Source organism: Canis lupus, chromosome 19, assembly GCF_048164855.1.
Source record: "Canis lupus baileyi chromosome 19, mCanLup2.hap1, whole genome shotgun sequence".
Lineage (NCBI taxonomy): Eukaryota > Metazoa > Chordata > Mammalia > Carnivora > Canidae > Canis > Canis lupus.
Genome location: NC_132856.1, coordinates 17,490,890 through 17,509,229, shown reverse-complemented (window position 1 = coordinate 17,509,229; position 18,340 = coordinate 17,490,890). Strand labels below are relative to the sequence as shown.

Genomic DNA, 18,340 nt, shown 5'->3' with positions numbered 1-18,340 from the left:
GCAGCAGGATAAAGCCATTTCCCATTCAAACATTGGGAGTGCAATTAGCACCAGCATTGCCAGAGACTCAGAAGATGCCCATTGTAATCTGAGGACATGTTCCATAGGCACAAACAGGAAATCAAAAAGAGAGAGTTTAGGTGTTTTCATTTTGGAGGATTTGCATAGAATTACAGTGTGTACACACACTTAAGAGGTATATGAAAATCACATAAAAGGGGAAATTATTTGATCTGGCATTTGAAAAATTATTAAAAAGCAGAATAACAGCAGGCTATAAAAATGATCTTGTTTGCAGGCAACATTTGTTTTTGTTTCCCCACTGGAGAAGTTTTGGATGTTCAATTATAGGCCTCATTGCTTCAGCATTATTTTCAACTGAAATGTCGGAACTTGGAAAAGCATATCTAATGTGCAAATTAAGTTTATTGCTGCTCATTTAGTTGTTTATTCTTTGTGATAGAAGTCTTTATTATACCAGCGTAGAGAGTGGCCTATCCATTTTCTCCAGCAGAATGATGGTGTGCACCATTATGGTTCTATATTTACTAAGAGAAATACCAAGATAGGTAGATAATTGGAGGCTTTGTGGCTTCAAAAGGGAGTTTAAGGGATTTGAGGTGTTGAGCCCAGCTTTATTGAGAAGCTCAGCTTTATTGAGTAAACCAAAAGTACAATTTCACAGAAATGACAAAGCACATTGGAATACATGGGTCATATTTTAGTGGCTGAAAACACCACTATGGAGAAGTCTCCTGGCACTGCTAATATTTTCTTCAGAATGTTTAATTATGCACTTCAGTTTTCCACAAAGAATGATTTAAAGCATTTTTATAGAAAAAAAACTTTGATTTAAAAATTATTAGTGGAAGCATTATTCAGGTGAAAAAATACATAGTGAATTTATATACTGGCTAGGAATTTTCTTTCCCCTACAAATATTGAAAATCATGCTGAGTGAAATCTTGACACTGGAATTCCATAATCCCTTCAAGTAAAAATGTAAAAAAAAAAAAAAGAAAAAGAAAAAAGAATAAACAAAAGACCCCCCCAAAACATTTATTTAAGCAAAAACAACATTGATGCTATTTTGATCTGTAACAATTTAGTCCACTGTCTTTTAGAAATGTAGCACATATCATCACTCTGATAAAATTTCCAGGTAGGCTGAACAGCTGTTTTTTAAAAATATGTGTTTGATAATATACAATGGGAAGGACAGATATTAATGAATTTCAGGTCTGCACCTTTTGTTTGTTTGTTTTTTTATTGTCCCAGACATTTTTTGCTGAATAAATTCAGCCCAAAATGGTTAAGTTTTGTTTAGTTTTGTTTATTCTTTTTTTTAGATTTTATTTATTATTTATTCATGATGGACTGAGAAAGAGAGAGAGAGAGAGGCAGAGACACAGGCAGAGGGAGAAGCAGGCTCCACGCAGGGAGCCCAATGTGGGACTCCATCCTGGGACTCCAGGATCGCGCCCTGGGCTGAAGGCAGGCGCTGAACGGCTGAGCCACCCAGGGATCCCCAGTTTTGTTTATTCTTAATAAAAGTAGGAAGTGTATAGCTGGTCTTTCAAGCTAAGTGGAGGAAGCCAGACAGATGAGCATACACCACTTTTCAAAGTCATGAAGAGTGCAGACTTAGGAATTAGATGAACTAGCTCTATTACTAACTAGCATGAGGTCATGAAGAGTTTGTTTTTACTACTACTGGTGTTGTATTCTTTATTACTATTATCATTAACCACCATTTATTAAATATATACTATGTTCCAGGCACTGTGATAGGAGCTTTATTATACATCATCTCAATGATCCCTCACAACACTGTGAAGCAAATAATCATTATCTTTTTTACACAAGGGGAGACCGAGGCATAGATTGCTAAAACAATTTGACCATGGCCCCTGTATTAGTAAGAACAGAACCTTTTTCCTTCTTTTTATCTTCCATTGAATTTATATAATAGTAACTGCATGAGACACATGCAGTTTCACGTAATATTGTTTCAAATCCATTGGAAATAAAAACAAAGTGACTTGCAAAACTTAGTACTTTTCCTAAAAACTTCAGCTTTCACTTATTAGAGTTCAATATCAATTAACATTCTTTTCCATTTGAGGTGAATTTTACATGTAATGAAATACACAAATCTTAAGTGTATGTTCGCTGAATTTTGGCAAGTGACCTTTGTATCCCAAACTCTGCCAAATACAGAACATTAATATCACCCTATAGAACTTTCCATCCTACTGCTTGGTAATCCCTTAATTCCTGCTCCCACCCAATTTAGAGAAGCAACCACTGTTAGGATTCTTTTCTGCCATTGATATCCTACATGTGCCATCATACAGTATATTCACATGCTTTGATATCTGGCTTCCGTCACTTGGCTTAAACCATTAGGTATCTACTTTCTGTTTTTACTGAAAATGAACGAAACAAAACTTTAATCAACAGCAGGTTTAGTCTGTGCAGTAAAACATATCTTGAACTGTAAGTATTTTCGTCTTCACTTTCTCTCCCCAACCTGAACACATGTGTGCCGTGAGTATTTGGAATTGGAAGTTTAGTAATATGTCCTTGATTCCATTCTGATGCTAAAAGAAACTATTAGGCTTCCCGCAGCTTGAGCCTTCTATTTCTAACGTGGCATGGTGGTCACTTACGTTCTAGTGCCATTTTTTAGGGATAATGTGTATCATTACGATGTAAAAGACCCTCAGGTGCAAGTTCTGTTTTCAATCTATGGATCTTTAATACTCAAGGAAGCAGTTAGCAAATTCTTTCAAGCCCAGGTGAGGGATGGGTCTGGAGGAGGGCAGTGCTGACAGGGAAAAGAGTAATCAGATGAACACAATACACCCTGATTTTCATCTTCTCGCTTTTATTTTCTCATTTTGTCTGCCCTCCTCTCCACATCAATGTTCAGAAGAAAACATCCTCTTCCTACTAGATCCTGTGGCCAGGCAAAATAAAATTTCCTAATCCCATTTCCTGTCAAACTACAGAATTCTTCAATCTGATGTTTTACTATGGCACAGCACAGAGTTATACTTGGAGGACAGAGTGAACATTACCTATTTATAACAAATATAAATGTGATGTCATAAATAGTCATTGCCTATTATGTATTAACAGCTTTGAAACTGAGTAGTTGGCATATCTAATTCAGCAAGCAGAATCTACAGTGCATGCTCTTTTTAAATAGATGTCAGACCCTGTTTTGATTACTTGTTAATATAAAAGACCTGTGTTTACATTTTACATTATTACTTGCTATGGAATTTCTCAGTGTTACCTTGCACAATACTTAGACATATTTTCTCATTTAGACAACTCCAGTTTTAGATAATTACTTTCTCTAGACTATGATTTGTTTCTTTTATTCTGGGTCCTTGGTAGTCTTTTCATATTTCTCCCAAATTATTTAAATATTGAGGCGAAAGATAAATGGGTAATGGTACCTGAAGGTAAACTGGAATATATTGGCTATGGTTACATTGTGCATAATTGATATTATGAAATTAAACTCTACTCTGCTTGTAGTGGAATATACAGACTTTAATCAGTAAAACACATGTCTGAGCAGATAAACCTTGCACTTGACCAAGAGGATAGAAAACATCCAACCCTTATGCAAGTATATGTACGAAGAACGCTATATTATAAAGATTAAAAACTCCTCCATTTCTGGCTTGCTAAAGAAGAAAATTAAAGACTCCATCACACTGCTTTCTTTGTAGGTTTTTTTTTTTTTTTTCTATCTCTGTACAGGGTTTATTTCAGAGATTGACTTTGATTTCCCTGTATTTGCTTCCCCTAGAATTAGTAATTGTCTTGTTTTGTTTGCTTAATTTTCAGTGGACTTAACAATAATCCATTCCTTAATTTTGTCTTCCTTGGCTCCCTTCAATATCAACCTGCCCTTCTGCATGGGAGCCTAGTTACCTAAACATCATGCCTTTCTTGATATGCTCCCTCATATTGGTAGAATGCAACTTCCAATTGATTTTTGAGAAAGAATTCAAGAGGAATGTAATTTTTTGGAGATCTTTCATGTTTGAAAATTTATTTGTTCTATGCCTACATTTGATTGATGGCTTAGTTGGAAACAGAATTCTAGATTGAGAATCGTTATTCTTAGCAATATGGAGATGTTACTGTGCTCTGAAAGCTGAAACCATTTTGATTTCTGATTTGTTTATGACATCTTTTCTGTCTGTCTCTCTCTCAGTTCTTTATTCCCAGGGTTCCACAATTGCCTGATGATGTGCTGTGGTGTAAATCCATTTTCAGCCTTTATACTGGGCATTTGGTCCACTTTGCCATCCCGAAAACTCATACTTCTTTAACCTGGAATGTCTTCCTGGATAATTTAATAGTCTATTCCATTGCTTTTTCTATAATACTTATTAGTGAAAAAGTTAGATTTCCTAAACTGGTACTCTAGTTTATGTGTGTATGTGTACGTATATATGTATGTATGTATCTCTGTGCGTAGTTTATTATATTTTATATATTTATAAATTTAGATAGTAGATACAGTTTGTAAATGTGTATATGAACTGTATGTATTTTTGTCTGCCTCTCCTATTGTCCATTTAATATCTATTTGGTCCTACCCTCTGGAAATTTTTGATTTTGCTATTTTTTTAATGTCTAAGTGTCCTTTTATTTTCTGACTTACATAATACCTTTCTTCCCTTATGTAATACCTTGCACTTTTTTTGTCTGTCTGAAAATATTGCTCCCCCATTAGTGAAAACCAGGTGGTATCCAGCGAGGGCTACGTGCTGTTCTACCAACTGATGCAGGAGCCGCCCCGGTGCCTGTGACCAGCCCTTTAAGCCCTGGCACCTGTGAAGCCCTTTCAACACCCTTAAGCCCCAAGCTCCCCATTTACCTTAGAAACGTCTATTTTTGTGTCTTTTTAATCGGGGAGGGGGGAGGCGGTGGTTGTAGCTCCCATTATTTTTTTTATTAAAAAGTAGCCCTCCACCGGGAGGCTCCCCTGTCTCCCAGCTCCATGTACAGAGCTCCCCAGGCCCCCGCCCGTGTACAGCCCCCAGACCCTCTACAATCCACTTTTTGTGAATAAGTTTATTAAGAAAAAAAAGTTTTTTTTTTTAACTTTTTCTTTTATCTAGCTTCATTTTCCTCCATGGCTTCTGTGGTCCCAAACTGCCTTCTCCTCTTTCTTTGTTTTAATTCCTTTCCTTTATCAAGAGGTATACTAAGATACTTTGTGAATCTTGTCTGCTCATATTTAAGAATGGGACACTAAAATTCTTATAGAAAGTTCTGATCAAGTCGGCGGGGGCGGCATTTAATACTGGACTTCACACAAGGATGATCTGGCCAATATATATCCTTGGAAAATTTTAAAACACTATTTTTAGGATTTTCTCTTAGGTTTATAAAATCCACATCTTACAAGCATTCCCTCCCCCTTCCTACCCTGCTTTCCTGCACAGAGAGCAAAGGCCGGACAGCCAGCCCCTCAGAGCTAAATGACATCACAAAACATGGATCTCAGTCCTTACTATGTACATGTTCCTTAATTTCCCTGTTTTTAGTAAGATTCCTTCATCTTTAACCTTGCTTGGTACTGAGCAGTTAGTTCAGAGACCCTCTGTTTCATATCCTCTCAAGAGAATAATTTGCCAGTCTTCTCCTGAGCCTGGGAAACACTACAGAGACCAAACAGTTTCCTATTCATAAAGTCCAAAAGGGGGGTTGACATGTTCAAGGATTTTCTTCTCTGCCTTCCTCACAGCCAGCATAGGATTGAGCTCTATGGCAGATCAGTTAGAAATCATTTCATTTCATTCCAGCTTCTCAAATTTTGTTTCCCCTTTTGATCTCTGTTTTGGTGGATTTAGGTCTTAGGAAAAATTTCTTTTGGCTTCATTTACTAGATGTTTATAAAAAACTGAAAATGAACACTGTGTTTAATCAATTATCTTCATCAGGATATCATATATCTTATATTTTGTAGTGTAGTATTTTTCTTTACTAACATTTACAAAGAGTCAAGCTTTAATTATTTCTTGCTTAAACAAAATTTATCAAGAAATCAGTAAAGCACAGTTTGGTTGATACTGGGTCACAAATCCAAATCTTCCACTTTTGTTCTAGCTATGATTCCCTCTCATGTTCAGGGACAATTTCCTCTCTCTGTCTCTGTCTGCCTCACTCTGTCTCTTTCATCTTTATTATTTTGTGTAACACACTATCCCCACCAGAATAGTTTCATATTGTTATTCTCATCATTTTAAAAATAGATGTTTTCTGACCCTACTTCCCTTCCAGCTACAGCCATATTTGACTGTTCTCCTTTATATCAAGACTCTTCAGAAGTTGTCCAAATGAGCTTTCTTTTTCCAATCTTTCTGGTCAACTTTGTTTTGAATCAATGCAACCAGGCTTTTCCCCTACCGTTCCATCAACACTGCTCTTAACAAGGTGACTAGTAACCTCCACGTTGTTAAATCCAACAGTCAGTTCCCAGTCTTCATTTACTTAACCTTTCAGACTATTGATCACATCCTTCTTGAACCACATTCCTCACTTGGCTGCCTGCACACTGCATTTGTCAGGTTTTCCTTTTACATCTTAAGTCCCTCTTTTTCCATTTACTTTGCTGATTCCTTTTAATCTTACCCGTTTCCTAAATTTGGAGTGTGCCAGGGATTTGTTCTTGAATGTATTCTCTGCTATATCTACTCCCACTCATTTGGTATCTTACTCAGTTTCATCGTGTTAGTACCATCCACAAGCTAATTCCAAAATGATACATTCAGTTCAAATACATACCTTTCTCCAAATCCACCACCAATTTATCATCTTCACTTAACCAATTTACTATATGCTAATATTGGCCTCTTAATTCTTATTTCCAAAACTTGCTCCTACTGCAGTCTTTCCCTCTGTATTAATAATAGTCTGTACTGATATTTGCCAGGCCAAATCCTTTTAGTCATTTTTACTCCTAGCTTTCTAGGAGTTATCCAACAGATGGCCTCAACATCAATATACATTTAGAATCTAACTACTTCTCACCACTGCATTAACTAAACTTTAGTCAAACCACTACCATCTCTTTCCCAAATGTTGTTGTTGCACAGAGGTGCTTCACCATGTTGATTTTGCCTCCAGGGGGCTTTAGACATTGTGTGGAGGTATTTTTGGTTGTCACAACTGAAGGATCTACTGACATCTAGTGGGAAGAGGCCAAGGATACTAATAAATATCTTGTGATGCACAGGGCAGCTTCCTCACTTCACTCTGAATCCACCATACATACATGCAGTGAAATATTATCTGTCTCAAAATGTTAATAATGTTGAGGTTGAGAAACCCACACATGCAACCTCATGATTTGTCTTGATTCCATCAGGTCTCCCTTTTGAAACAAGAATGTTCCTATTAAAATGTAAATTAGATTTTTTACCTCTTATGATGGAAGTCCTCTTAGTTCCTCAGTTCAGTGTTGTTTCATTTGCTTAGTATTCATACTAATGTACACCTGAAAGAAGGTAAGGATTTGATACTAATTAAATGGTTTTGAATAAAAGACTGAATAAACAATTAGTATATTTTTATGTTAAGGGTTTCTACTTCTGTCAAAAGAATAATTTTTCTCCAATGTTATCAGTTATCATACTGTTCAAAGTATTATCTAAAAACTTGATGATAAATGGCCTAAATGTTTTCAACCCTTACACAATCTATTATTAAGCATTAATAATATTTGGAGAAACTTTTATCCTGAGTAGTTGAAGTAGATTTATCAGACCAATGTCACACCATAGAAGCCACAAATATTATTAAAATCTTTTAAAAATAAATAAAAACTATATTTCAAAGGAATTATGATAGTAACTAAGGTGCTTGCAACATGAAGGACAATATCCTAGGGAAAAGAAATGCACAAATAGGTGATCCCCACACTCCCCGGTGTTTTTTTCCAGAAACTTGCCACTTCCCAAGAAGTAAAATTAGAAATTAAAAAAGGAAAGAAAAGAAAAAAAGCAGAAAGCAGAAAATGCCTCAAGCAGAAATTATGATAGCCTCACAGTGCAAGGAAGATAAAAATTGGGGCTCAGAATTAGCCAGATAAAATGAAGCCTACTGCACAACTCCATCTTGAGTGGAGTCATCTAAAGGACTTTGTCCTGGTGATAAAAACAGAGCAAAGTTGACCAGTGCTTAAAATGAGTGACATTCAGACTCCATTCATATCCATTCCCAACTGGGTTCTGCTGTTTTTAGTTACTTGATTAAACAAGTAAATCTTCTTGGAAAAAAAATATAACAAAGTAAAAACATTTGCATTTTGATGCACAGGACCTTGTATTCAGTAAAATGTTACCAGGAATAGCTGGAACCAGGACCAAATGATCAAAACTCAGAGGAACATCAGACATTAGCAATAAGTCACAGCTGACAGGAATATGAAAGTCATTAGACAAGAGTTTTTAAATAATTGTGATTAATATGTTAAAAATAGACGACAAGATGAATTTCAGAAGGGAAATGGCATGTATTGGGATGCCTAGGTGGTTCAGCGGTTGAGCATCTGCCTTCAGCTCAGGTTGTGATCCCAGAGTTCTGGGATTGAGTTCCACATTGGGCTCCCCAAGAGAAGCCTGGTTCTCCCTCTGCCTATGTCTCTACCTCTCTGTATCTCTCATGAATAAATAAATAAAATATTTAAAAAAGGAAATGGCATGTAGTAAAAATCAGTTGGACAGAGGAAAACAAATACCATATGATTTCACTTATATGAAGAATCTAAAAAAAAAAGGAACAAATGGAGAGACCCATAAATACAGAGATGGTCACCAGAGGGGAGAGAGATGGAGGGATGGACAAAATAGGTGAAGAGAATTAAGAGGTACAAACTTCCAGTTATAAAACCAAGAAGTCATGAAAATGAAAAGTACAGCATAGGGGATATAGTCAGTAATATTGTGATAACATTATGCAGTGACAGCTGGTGACTGCATTTATCGTGGTGAGCACTGAGTAATATATAGAATGTCAAATCACTATGTTGTGCACCTGAAACTAACATAATATTGTGTACCAACTTTACTGCAATAAAAAATATCAACTGGAAGTCTAGAACTGAAAAATACAAAAGCTAAAACTAGGAACAATATAAATTGATTTAATACCAGATTAGATGTGACAGAGAAAAGAATTAGTAAAATGGAGGATATGTAAATAGAAAATATCCAGACTGCAACATGGAGATAAAACGCAATGGGAAGACAAAAAAAGAACATAAGGAGTATATTGGATATGAATAGTTCCAACATATGTGAAATTGTAGTTCCAAAAGGAGTGGAGAGGAGAAGGAAAATGAGGGATGAGTAGTGTGTGAAGAAATATTTGTCAGAGATTTAAAAAGACAACAACTGAAAATGACAGCAGCCATTCTATTCAGGAAATTATTTGAGCCCTAATGAGGACAGACACAAAGGAATGTTTAAGTAAGCACATAGTAGTAAAACCAAAAGAAAAGAGGAAAACTATCCTAATAAAAAAGATACTTATCTTCAAAAGAACAACAATAAGCCTGGTTGTTGCGATAGCAACAGAAATAAGAAAATCCGAACACTGAGGAATGGCTTTTTTAATGGGCTGAAAGACATTCATGATAAGAATTCTCTTCCCAGCAAAAATATCCTCCCAAATGAATACAAAGCAGAGATGCTTTCACACAAACCTCTGAGAACCCGTCACTAACAAATTGACGCTAAAAGAAATGCTGATGACACTCCTGATGACATTCCTATAGTTAGAAAACCTATGATCCCAGATTGAAGCACGTAAATGGAAGAAGAAATTAAGAACCATGAAAAGTGTTACTATGTTAATGGGTACGTTAAATTGAGATTTGAGGAATTACAAAGAGGACCAGATTTAAAGTAATTATTTGTAGTCTTCACAAATTAACTAGTGAGAGAAAATATCAGAGAACTTAGTCACCTGTTTGAAGGGCTATTTAAATACTAGTTTTCTTTATGTTGGTATCTTAGCAACATTTCCTATAATGTCATAGACAAATGAAGGTAATCACATGTTTGTACAGAGTAAGAAAGGTTTGGTGATTTTTTTTCCTGTTTTGTCCATCATTTGAGAGAAGTTGGTAACTTCAGAAATACCTGAACAGTTATTATTCTGAACAGTGACATTGAAAGATTATTACTCACAGATGAAGGTTTCAATTGTTGTTGAGTTGAAGGTACAAAAGAAACAACTAAAAAGTGACCAAAAGGAATATTTTCTGGGTGGTCAAGGAAAGGCCAATTACACATTGGATTGCCATCCCTTACTTTCTAAAACATAGTTAGGGTTCAAAATATGGAATAGTGTTTGGCCATTGATACAGGGAACAAGCTTCATTTGTGTTTAAAGAAATTATGCTAAACAATTCTGACCGAAGTTTTAACATCACTTCTCATATGTCCTGAGGTACTCATAACTAAAGATGTGTTCTGGGAGCATCTTTGGCTATTAGGACTATGTGAATTTGAGTAAAGCTGTTCATCAAAAGCATTATATATTTTATTAAATCTTTCCTTTTACTTATTAAGAATAGGATTGTTAGATAAAGCTATTTTTATATGATTTGTATCTCACTAAAATAGATTGAAAAAGGAAATATTAAAATTCTGTAATTTTATGAACTCTTCATGAATGTTTGTCATTCATATTTAGGATAATCTTCAAAAAGTAATATATCCTCATCACTTTAGAAGCTAAATGGGAAAGATCCTTCCTTATTTTGTATGCACATATTCACTAACCTCATCATTTTCTGTTTATCTTTTATTATTATTATTATTGAGAATGACAACAGGAAAGTAGAAAAAATAGTGTAAAGAACTCCCATGCACCCATCAGTCAGGGTTGTTAATCATCACTCATACCCAACTTTGTTTCAGCCATACCCTCACCTTCTATTTCCTCTACATCCACCCCAGATATCTAGAGGCAAATCACAAACATCATAATTTCATATATCAATATTTCATAATGTATCTTTAAAAGAAAAGGGAGTCTTTTTAATATAACAATAAATCTAGTTTTCTTATATTACAAAATTAATCATTATTCCAGAATTAGATTTCAAATTTACATGATCATCTCATAAATATGTATTTCTGTGTGTGTATGTATGCTAAATAAATACACACAGATAAGCACATATGCATGTATATATGGATGTGTGTTGATCCTTTTTAACCATGACAGTCGTATTTTCAAACATTTTTTTTCAGAATCTCTTAGATCTCGAAATGTATTTCTTTTTTGAAGATTTATTTATTTATTTGAGAGAGAGAAAACACATGTATACATATGCAGATGTGGGAGCAGGGGGACAGGCAGAGGAAGAAAGAATCTCAAGCAGATTTCCAGTTGAGCAAGGAACCTAATTTGAGACTCAGTCTCACCACCCTGAGATCATGACCTGAGCTGAGATCATGACCTGAGCCAAAATCAAGAATCATATTCTCCATGGACTGTTACCCAGATACCACTCTTATATCCCAAGACGTATGAAGAGGTGTCATATGGATTAAAACTGCTCCATTTTTAGTAAGCGTAGGAAATCTAGAATTAAATATACTTTTAAAAGTTTCTTTAATCCAGAAATTCTCAGAGCTTTTAATATGCTAAAATGTACTGTGAAACTCTAAAAGCAGATATAGTATACAGAATTAATTACAGTTAAATAACCTTGAAAGTCCATTTTTATGTATTTATTTTTGAAGCATTACTAACCAATAACATTTTACTCACTAGGACTTTTTCCTGGCTCTAAAGCATTAGAGACTTCCTGACAATATATTTACATAACTTGGATTTTCTTTAAATAGAAATTTCAGATTCAGATTTCAAAACCTGAGGCAGTATTTCTCAAAGCATGGTCCCTGGACTAACTACATCAAAATCAACTGAAAAAATGGCATGTTAAAAATCCGTATTCTCCATTTCCTTCACAGATCGTCCTGATTCAGTATTTCTGGTAGAAGTGGAGGAATTCACATTTTTAACATGTTCTCTGAGAACTTGTTATGCATGTTAAAAAGTTTAAATTACTAGACTAGAATTTCTACAAATACTTAAGGAGTTTGCAAGAAGATTGAAATGATACAGGATGAAAAGGAACAGCTATCTGTATTTTGTTTCAAGAGAAAGAGGCTTAAAGAATTTCAAAGTTTCACAAATGATAGGGTCTAGCATAGTGGACTTCTTTCCTTTTTTTAATTTGTTATAATTCAGGCCATAATGATCTCACTTATCCATAAAAGCCGGCAAGTGCTGCAGTGTTAATCATGAGCTTTGGGCTATTACACCTACTGTACAGGTATATATATGGACTCTTAGGAAAAGAGTAAGGAGACGTGTGTATACATCCCTGTGCTCCCTGAGACTGATTTGAATGGTTTGAAAAAAAAAAAATCTCTGATATTAGAGTTCCTTAAGAGTTTAAGTGTTTGCACAGGAGGACTCATTAATGAACTAAAGCACAGTCCTTGTTCTTTTCCTAAAATAGTGTCGAAGAGTCTGTATATTTCTGGCAGAGAACCACTCTCCCATTCTCCACAAATGTGATTTTTGTCTCTGTGGGGTATCCACTCTGAATTCTGAGCCTGGAGCTGTGCGTGGTTATAGAAGAGAAGGCTGTAGGATAGCAATCAGCGGCCTTGTGGCTCTTGCAGAACGACCTACACGGGATTAGGACAGGTCTGCATTTGGTGTGGCATGAGGATACAGCAGTCAAGAGTCCTTGGCCAAGCACCCCCACCCCACCGGAGAGTACTCACAGGGAACTATGCTCAGACAACCATGTAGCCCCTTCTTTTGCATAAAAAGTGGATTCTCATAGAAGAGACTTCTTTTTATATATAATCTATTTTTTCATCCTACAGATATCAGTATGTCTCTATACCATTGCCTTTGCTTCCTAATTTATATTTATTTTTTAAAAGATTTTATTTATTTATTCATGAGAGACACAGAGAGAGAAAGAGAGAGAGGCAGAGACACAGGCAGAGGGAGAAGGAGGCTCCATGCAGGGAGCCCAACGCAGGACTCGATCCCAGGACTCCAGGATCACACCCGGGGCTGAAGGCAGCCCTAAACCGCTGAGCCACCCGGGCTGCCCTATTATTATTTTTAAATTTGAGAGAGAGAGAGTGAGCAGGGCCAGGGCGGAGAGGCAGAGGGAGAAGCAGACCCCCCACTGAGCCGGAAGCCCCATACAAGGAAGGCTTGATCCCAGGACCCTGAGATTACTACCGGAGCCCAAGGCAGCCGCTTCTCGCACTGAGCCACCCCAGGTGCCTCTCTGCGTCCTACATTCAATGCTTCCCATTTTCTGTCAGAAAAAAAAAAAAAAAATGACATCCAGGACTGGCTGCATGGGTGTGTGGCTCAGTCACATAGGAGTCTGCTGAGAAATGCCCGTTTTGGTGTTTAGCCCTGATGTCACTGTCTTGAAATTCTTAGTCGTCTTGTCTCTGAGGTTGTACTTTGTCGGTGAAGTCGGATGGGAAGGCGGAGTGTGCTCCTGAGCAGAGGAAATATGCGCGTCCTTCTGATGCAGAAACCCACCGCGTGCAAACAGGCTCCGGCCCACTCACCCAGCAGGCGGTGTCCGGGCTGGAGTGGGTACCGGGGCAGCCACGTGCCTCCTGGCAGTCGGGGGCACCGAGGCTCTGAGAAGGGGGGGCACATCGGCACCTGTGGTGTGATCTGTGTGACGTCTGCAGAAATGAGTCTGCAACCTGAGCACCTGAACAGGATCTGCAGGGTCCAAGCGGTAAACTTTGTCCGCAAAGGCTTGCAAAAATAAAAGCCTGCACATGAGCATTGCAGTGAGGCATATCACACAGTTATTCAGATTCTTCAAAAAGTTTAGCGTGCGTGGTTTTAAAAATTTGTCCAGCATTGCAAAGCTAATATCCAAAGGCTTAGAAACAGAAATGAAATTTAAAGATTTTTCCACTCAATGGAAAATAACACTATTTTTATAAGAAGCTCCAGGTGAACCAATTATTAATGAGTGTTTCCTCGTAATTGAAGATAAGCAACAGAATGCATAAATAGGCATTTTGGATTATACACAAGTCATTAAGGCACTTTTAGTTTCTTGCACAGCCTTCAGAAGTTACAGGGTATGCCGGAAGAACATTAAAGTCCCATTGTTTAAATTTACATTTGAAATTTAATTCAGACTTACACGAAAAGGATTTGTATGAAGAGTTAAATCTCCTAGAAAAAAGTTGTTCCCCGGAATCATCAGCTCTAGGTGTTCTAAAATTTATATTTCAAAATAACTTATCAGAAATGTATTTCAATGTTGTCACATCCTATAAACGACTCTTTACAGTTCTGTAAGTTATATCAGCAGAAAGATCCTTTGCAAAATCAAAAATTACTGAAAAATATTTGTGGTTTTACATTAGTCATGAGTGACTGATGTCAATTGTATCCATTGAAAATGAAGTTGTTTAAAAACATAAATTCCAATAAGTAAATTTCCAGAAACATGAGAAAAAGCTTAGAGCAAGCAGGATAACTTTAATAAAGCATTATTTAATGTATTATGTAAAACTGACACCAAAAATACACTTCTTGCAATTGGCAAGTTTATGCTGTCTGTTACTCATGTATTGCTATTAGCTTATTACCTTTTATAAGTTATACTACATTTTTAAAGCTACTTGTTTTATATTTAGTACCTTTAATAGAACTTCTTTCTTTACTTTTTGACCAAGGCACCCTACATTTTCATTTCACACTGTAACCTATAGATTATGTAGCAGATCCTAAAAACATCTTAGGCTTTTATGTCTTTATTTTGACTATCACCCAGCTTTCTACTAACTCTTTTTGCTCCTGCATTATACTCAGTAATACTAGGATTTCCAGCAAAACCACTGCTTTGCATCTACCATCCATGTTTCTTCTTCACACAGGCTTTTTGTAAATGCTCCTTCCTCTTGCCGACATAGGCATCCTTCCCCCTACCTGTTATCTTTAACTAGCTAATTTCTATTTGCCTTTTACCCTCAGCCAAAGCAAATCTTTCAATAAACCTCTCAGGACTATCCATTTTAATGGGATCATTTACTTCTAATATATGACAATTATCACAGCTGTGACTATATATCCATGAATATGATTGGATTAATGTCACCTTCCCTCATTAGACTTAAATCTCTGTGAAGGCAGGCACCATGTGACTTTGATGAGTTTCTTTTTCCTCCTGAGCAGACGGCTGGAATTTGGTAGGTGCTCAGTAAATACTAGGTAATAAGTGAGTTAACTAGTGATGACATCTAAACATTATAAATTATAATACAGTATTTCTTATTCATGAAGTCTTAGTCATTATTACTGTACTACCAAAGAGCTGTGTATACAAGGAATGATTTGTCTAACTTTGCTACTTTGTGGTGCCATAAATGGAAGAAGTTGCTGTCATTTTTAATGTTTGAAAATTACTTTAATTGCATGATCTAAAACTTTAAATCAGAGCAGTTTTGCTCTACCAACACATCCAATTAGCCAACTCATCCTCTCATAAATGTAAATAAGACATTAGTGGTACATTCTTTTTCCAAAAAACTACAAGAAGAAAAATATTTTCTAGTTCTGAAAAGTGTTCTTGAAACCCTTACTCTGGGGAAGAGAAGTGAAGAAGACTTGGAGTTAAGAATGGATTTAATCATTCTCCAAACTTTTCTCCAAAAATAATTAGAATGAAAGTGAATGCATCCAATATAATAAAGGAAATGGAATTTTTTAATTATGTAAACATAAAAATAAATAAATTATGCAAGCATAAAGATATACCTGATGTAGGAGGAGTTAGATTTTCTGCATTATATGCAGAAATATACGGTGTGCTTTTATTTTTCCATGGCTCTTTTATCAATATGTACCTTAAAACCCAAGATTATTAGTTTCAACTTTCCATTCTCAAATATTTACTAAGGAAACAACTGCAATTTTTTAAACATTAGAATAATACTTAAGCATTCTATTGATAAAATACGTTGGCACATTAACCCATTTAAACACACAAATTCAATCTTAATACCTGCTTGGATTCTTGAATAGTATGGTAAAGCCAGAAGGAAAGTAAAAGGTTCAGTCCATCTCCTACAGGGTTAAATTTTATCTCATGAATGATCTTTAGAGAAAAAGATTTTCCAGGTTCTCATTTCACAGTTCTGAAACTTCTTTATCTAAGTACTCTTTCAGTATCATTTGCCCAAACCCCTAATTCTTAAATGTAAATTCCTTAAAATATATTTTATTTTGGTAAGATCTGAATCCAGATGTATGTCCAGGGCTTCTTTATCGTTACTGATTTTCCCCTTTCAATCAATTCTTGGCCCCCTAAAATCAAAACTATTTATCTTGTTATAAAAAATGTGGTCAGATAGGATCTATCACCATGAATTTCTTTTAACCGGAGAAATACAGGACTCTCAAATCCATTAGAACACTTTTGGAAATGACCTTTGAAATTTTGGTCAGTGAAATACTAGGGTTTGTAGAACAATGGTTGGCACTGTGACTAATGTTTATAGAGGGGATTTTTTTATGACAGATGTAGAATTCTAGCTTTGCAAAATCTAGGTAAGAGAGGGAAGACATACCTCTTTCCTCTTCATGTTGTGCCTTTAGATAAAATAGAAAATTATTATCACAGCTATTTTAGAAATAGAATAAATATTACATTCATAACTAGTAAATATACACTTATGCTTAAAATTTTCTATATAAATTCTGGTAGTTATGATCTTAATGACATAGTTTTTCTCATAGCATATGAAATTAATGCAGACTAGAGCTGCAACCAGTGTATGAATTGTAATGTTGCACCTAAAATTTCAGAATTAAAAAAAAAAGGCAATAAAAGCTGTGTGGCACATTTTTCATGTGTGGAATGATGTCTTTTGAAGTCTACAGTTTTCTATCAACTTTTTTTCTATAAAATATGAGTAAAACTATGCCTTATTACAGGTAATAAGCTACACTGATAAACGCAGAAATATTTGAAAAAAGTGGATCAGATTATTGATACTGGATATAGAACTCCCAAGTTATATTGATATAATTTCAAGCAGTTGCAAAACCATTCAAAATATGTATTTTGTCACCATATACTCACATCTTATAAGCTTTTTATAATAATAGTATTTTTTCTTAACAGAGAGGACTGTTATTACCATTCCACCTTCCAAAATGGATGTTACAGTTGGAGAGAGTATAGTCCTACCATGCCAGGTGTCCCACGACCCCTCCATTGAAGTTGTATTTATATGGTCTTTCAATGGAGATGTCATAGACTTAAAAAAAGGAGTCACTCATTTTGAAAGGATTGGAGGGGTAAGTTGATGAAATTTTTAAGTACTTAATAATATAAATCAAGCGTTTCACAGAAATCAACATCTTTGATAATTATTCTCTCCATATTTATTTGCATGTATAATCACTGTTTCTGAAGCTGCATCTGTTTTTATTTTGTTATGTATTTCACAGAAATGCTTGTGTTCTAGATGCAATTATAATAAAGGGGATAAAAAAGGGATCATATATGAGCAACTACAATGATACTAGTATATCTCCTAATTTCAGAGTTGTCTCATATTTAACATTTATCCAGCTGTAAAAAAAAAGGGGGGGGGGACCTGCTGGGTATGATTATGTTTTTATCTCCCTCTCATTTCCTATCTGCAGGAGGAATCTGTTGGGGATTTGATGATAAGGAATATTCAGTTAAATCATTCAGGAAAATATCTATGCACAGTAAAAACAACTCTAGAAAGTTTATCTGCTGTAGCTGATATCATTGTTAGAGGTACGCATAATGGTGGAAATAAATGAGCACATTATTTATTCACAGCCCTAAATGTTAATAAGTAAATGGCAGATCTTTGCGTAACCAACCATATCATGATAAAAAAGTGAGATAAAAACACAGATCTTTTATTTTCTAAACTTTAAGATTCCAGGGCATATGTAGTATGAATATGGATATTGATTTGAGTAGATTTTGTGTATTTGTAAGGAATGGTCAGACTCAGTGTGCAGTGCCAGTCCCTAAAAGTTAGGCATGCCTTCTATTTGTAATAAACATTCTCATCAGAGCAGCATCAAAGTCATATATTTCTATAGTTCTCCATATAAGTTTCATTTACTTGAGTTACCTTTTGAAAAGGAACAGGTGAAAATTGTTTTCACTTTTTGAGATTAGGTCCCTAACAAATGATAATCAAACATCCCATGTTTGGAC

General features: G+C 35.5%; 1 protein-coding gene across 1 annotated transcript in view; it reads left to right on the top strand.

Moving 5' to 3' along the window:
* CNTN6 (contactin 6) overlaps window positions 1–18,340 on the top strand; it is a 271,711-nt gene that overhangs the window by 226,865 nt on the left and 26,506 nt on the right. Inside the window, exons 13-14 of the mRNA XM_072785346.1 lie at window positions 17,258–17,433; window positions 17,785–17,905. Coding sequence (XP_072641447.1) covers window positions 17,258–17,433; window positions 17,785–17,905 — 297 coding nt within the window. The remainder of the gene's footprint in view (window positions 1–17,257; window positions 17,434–17,784; window positions 17,906–18,340) is intronic.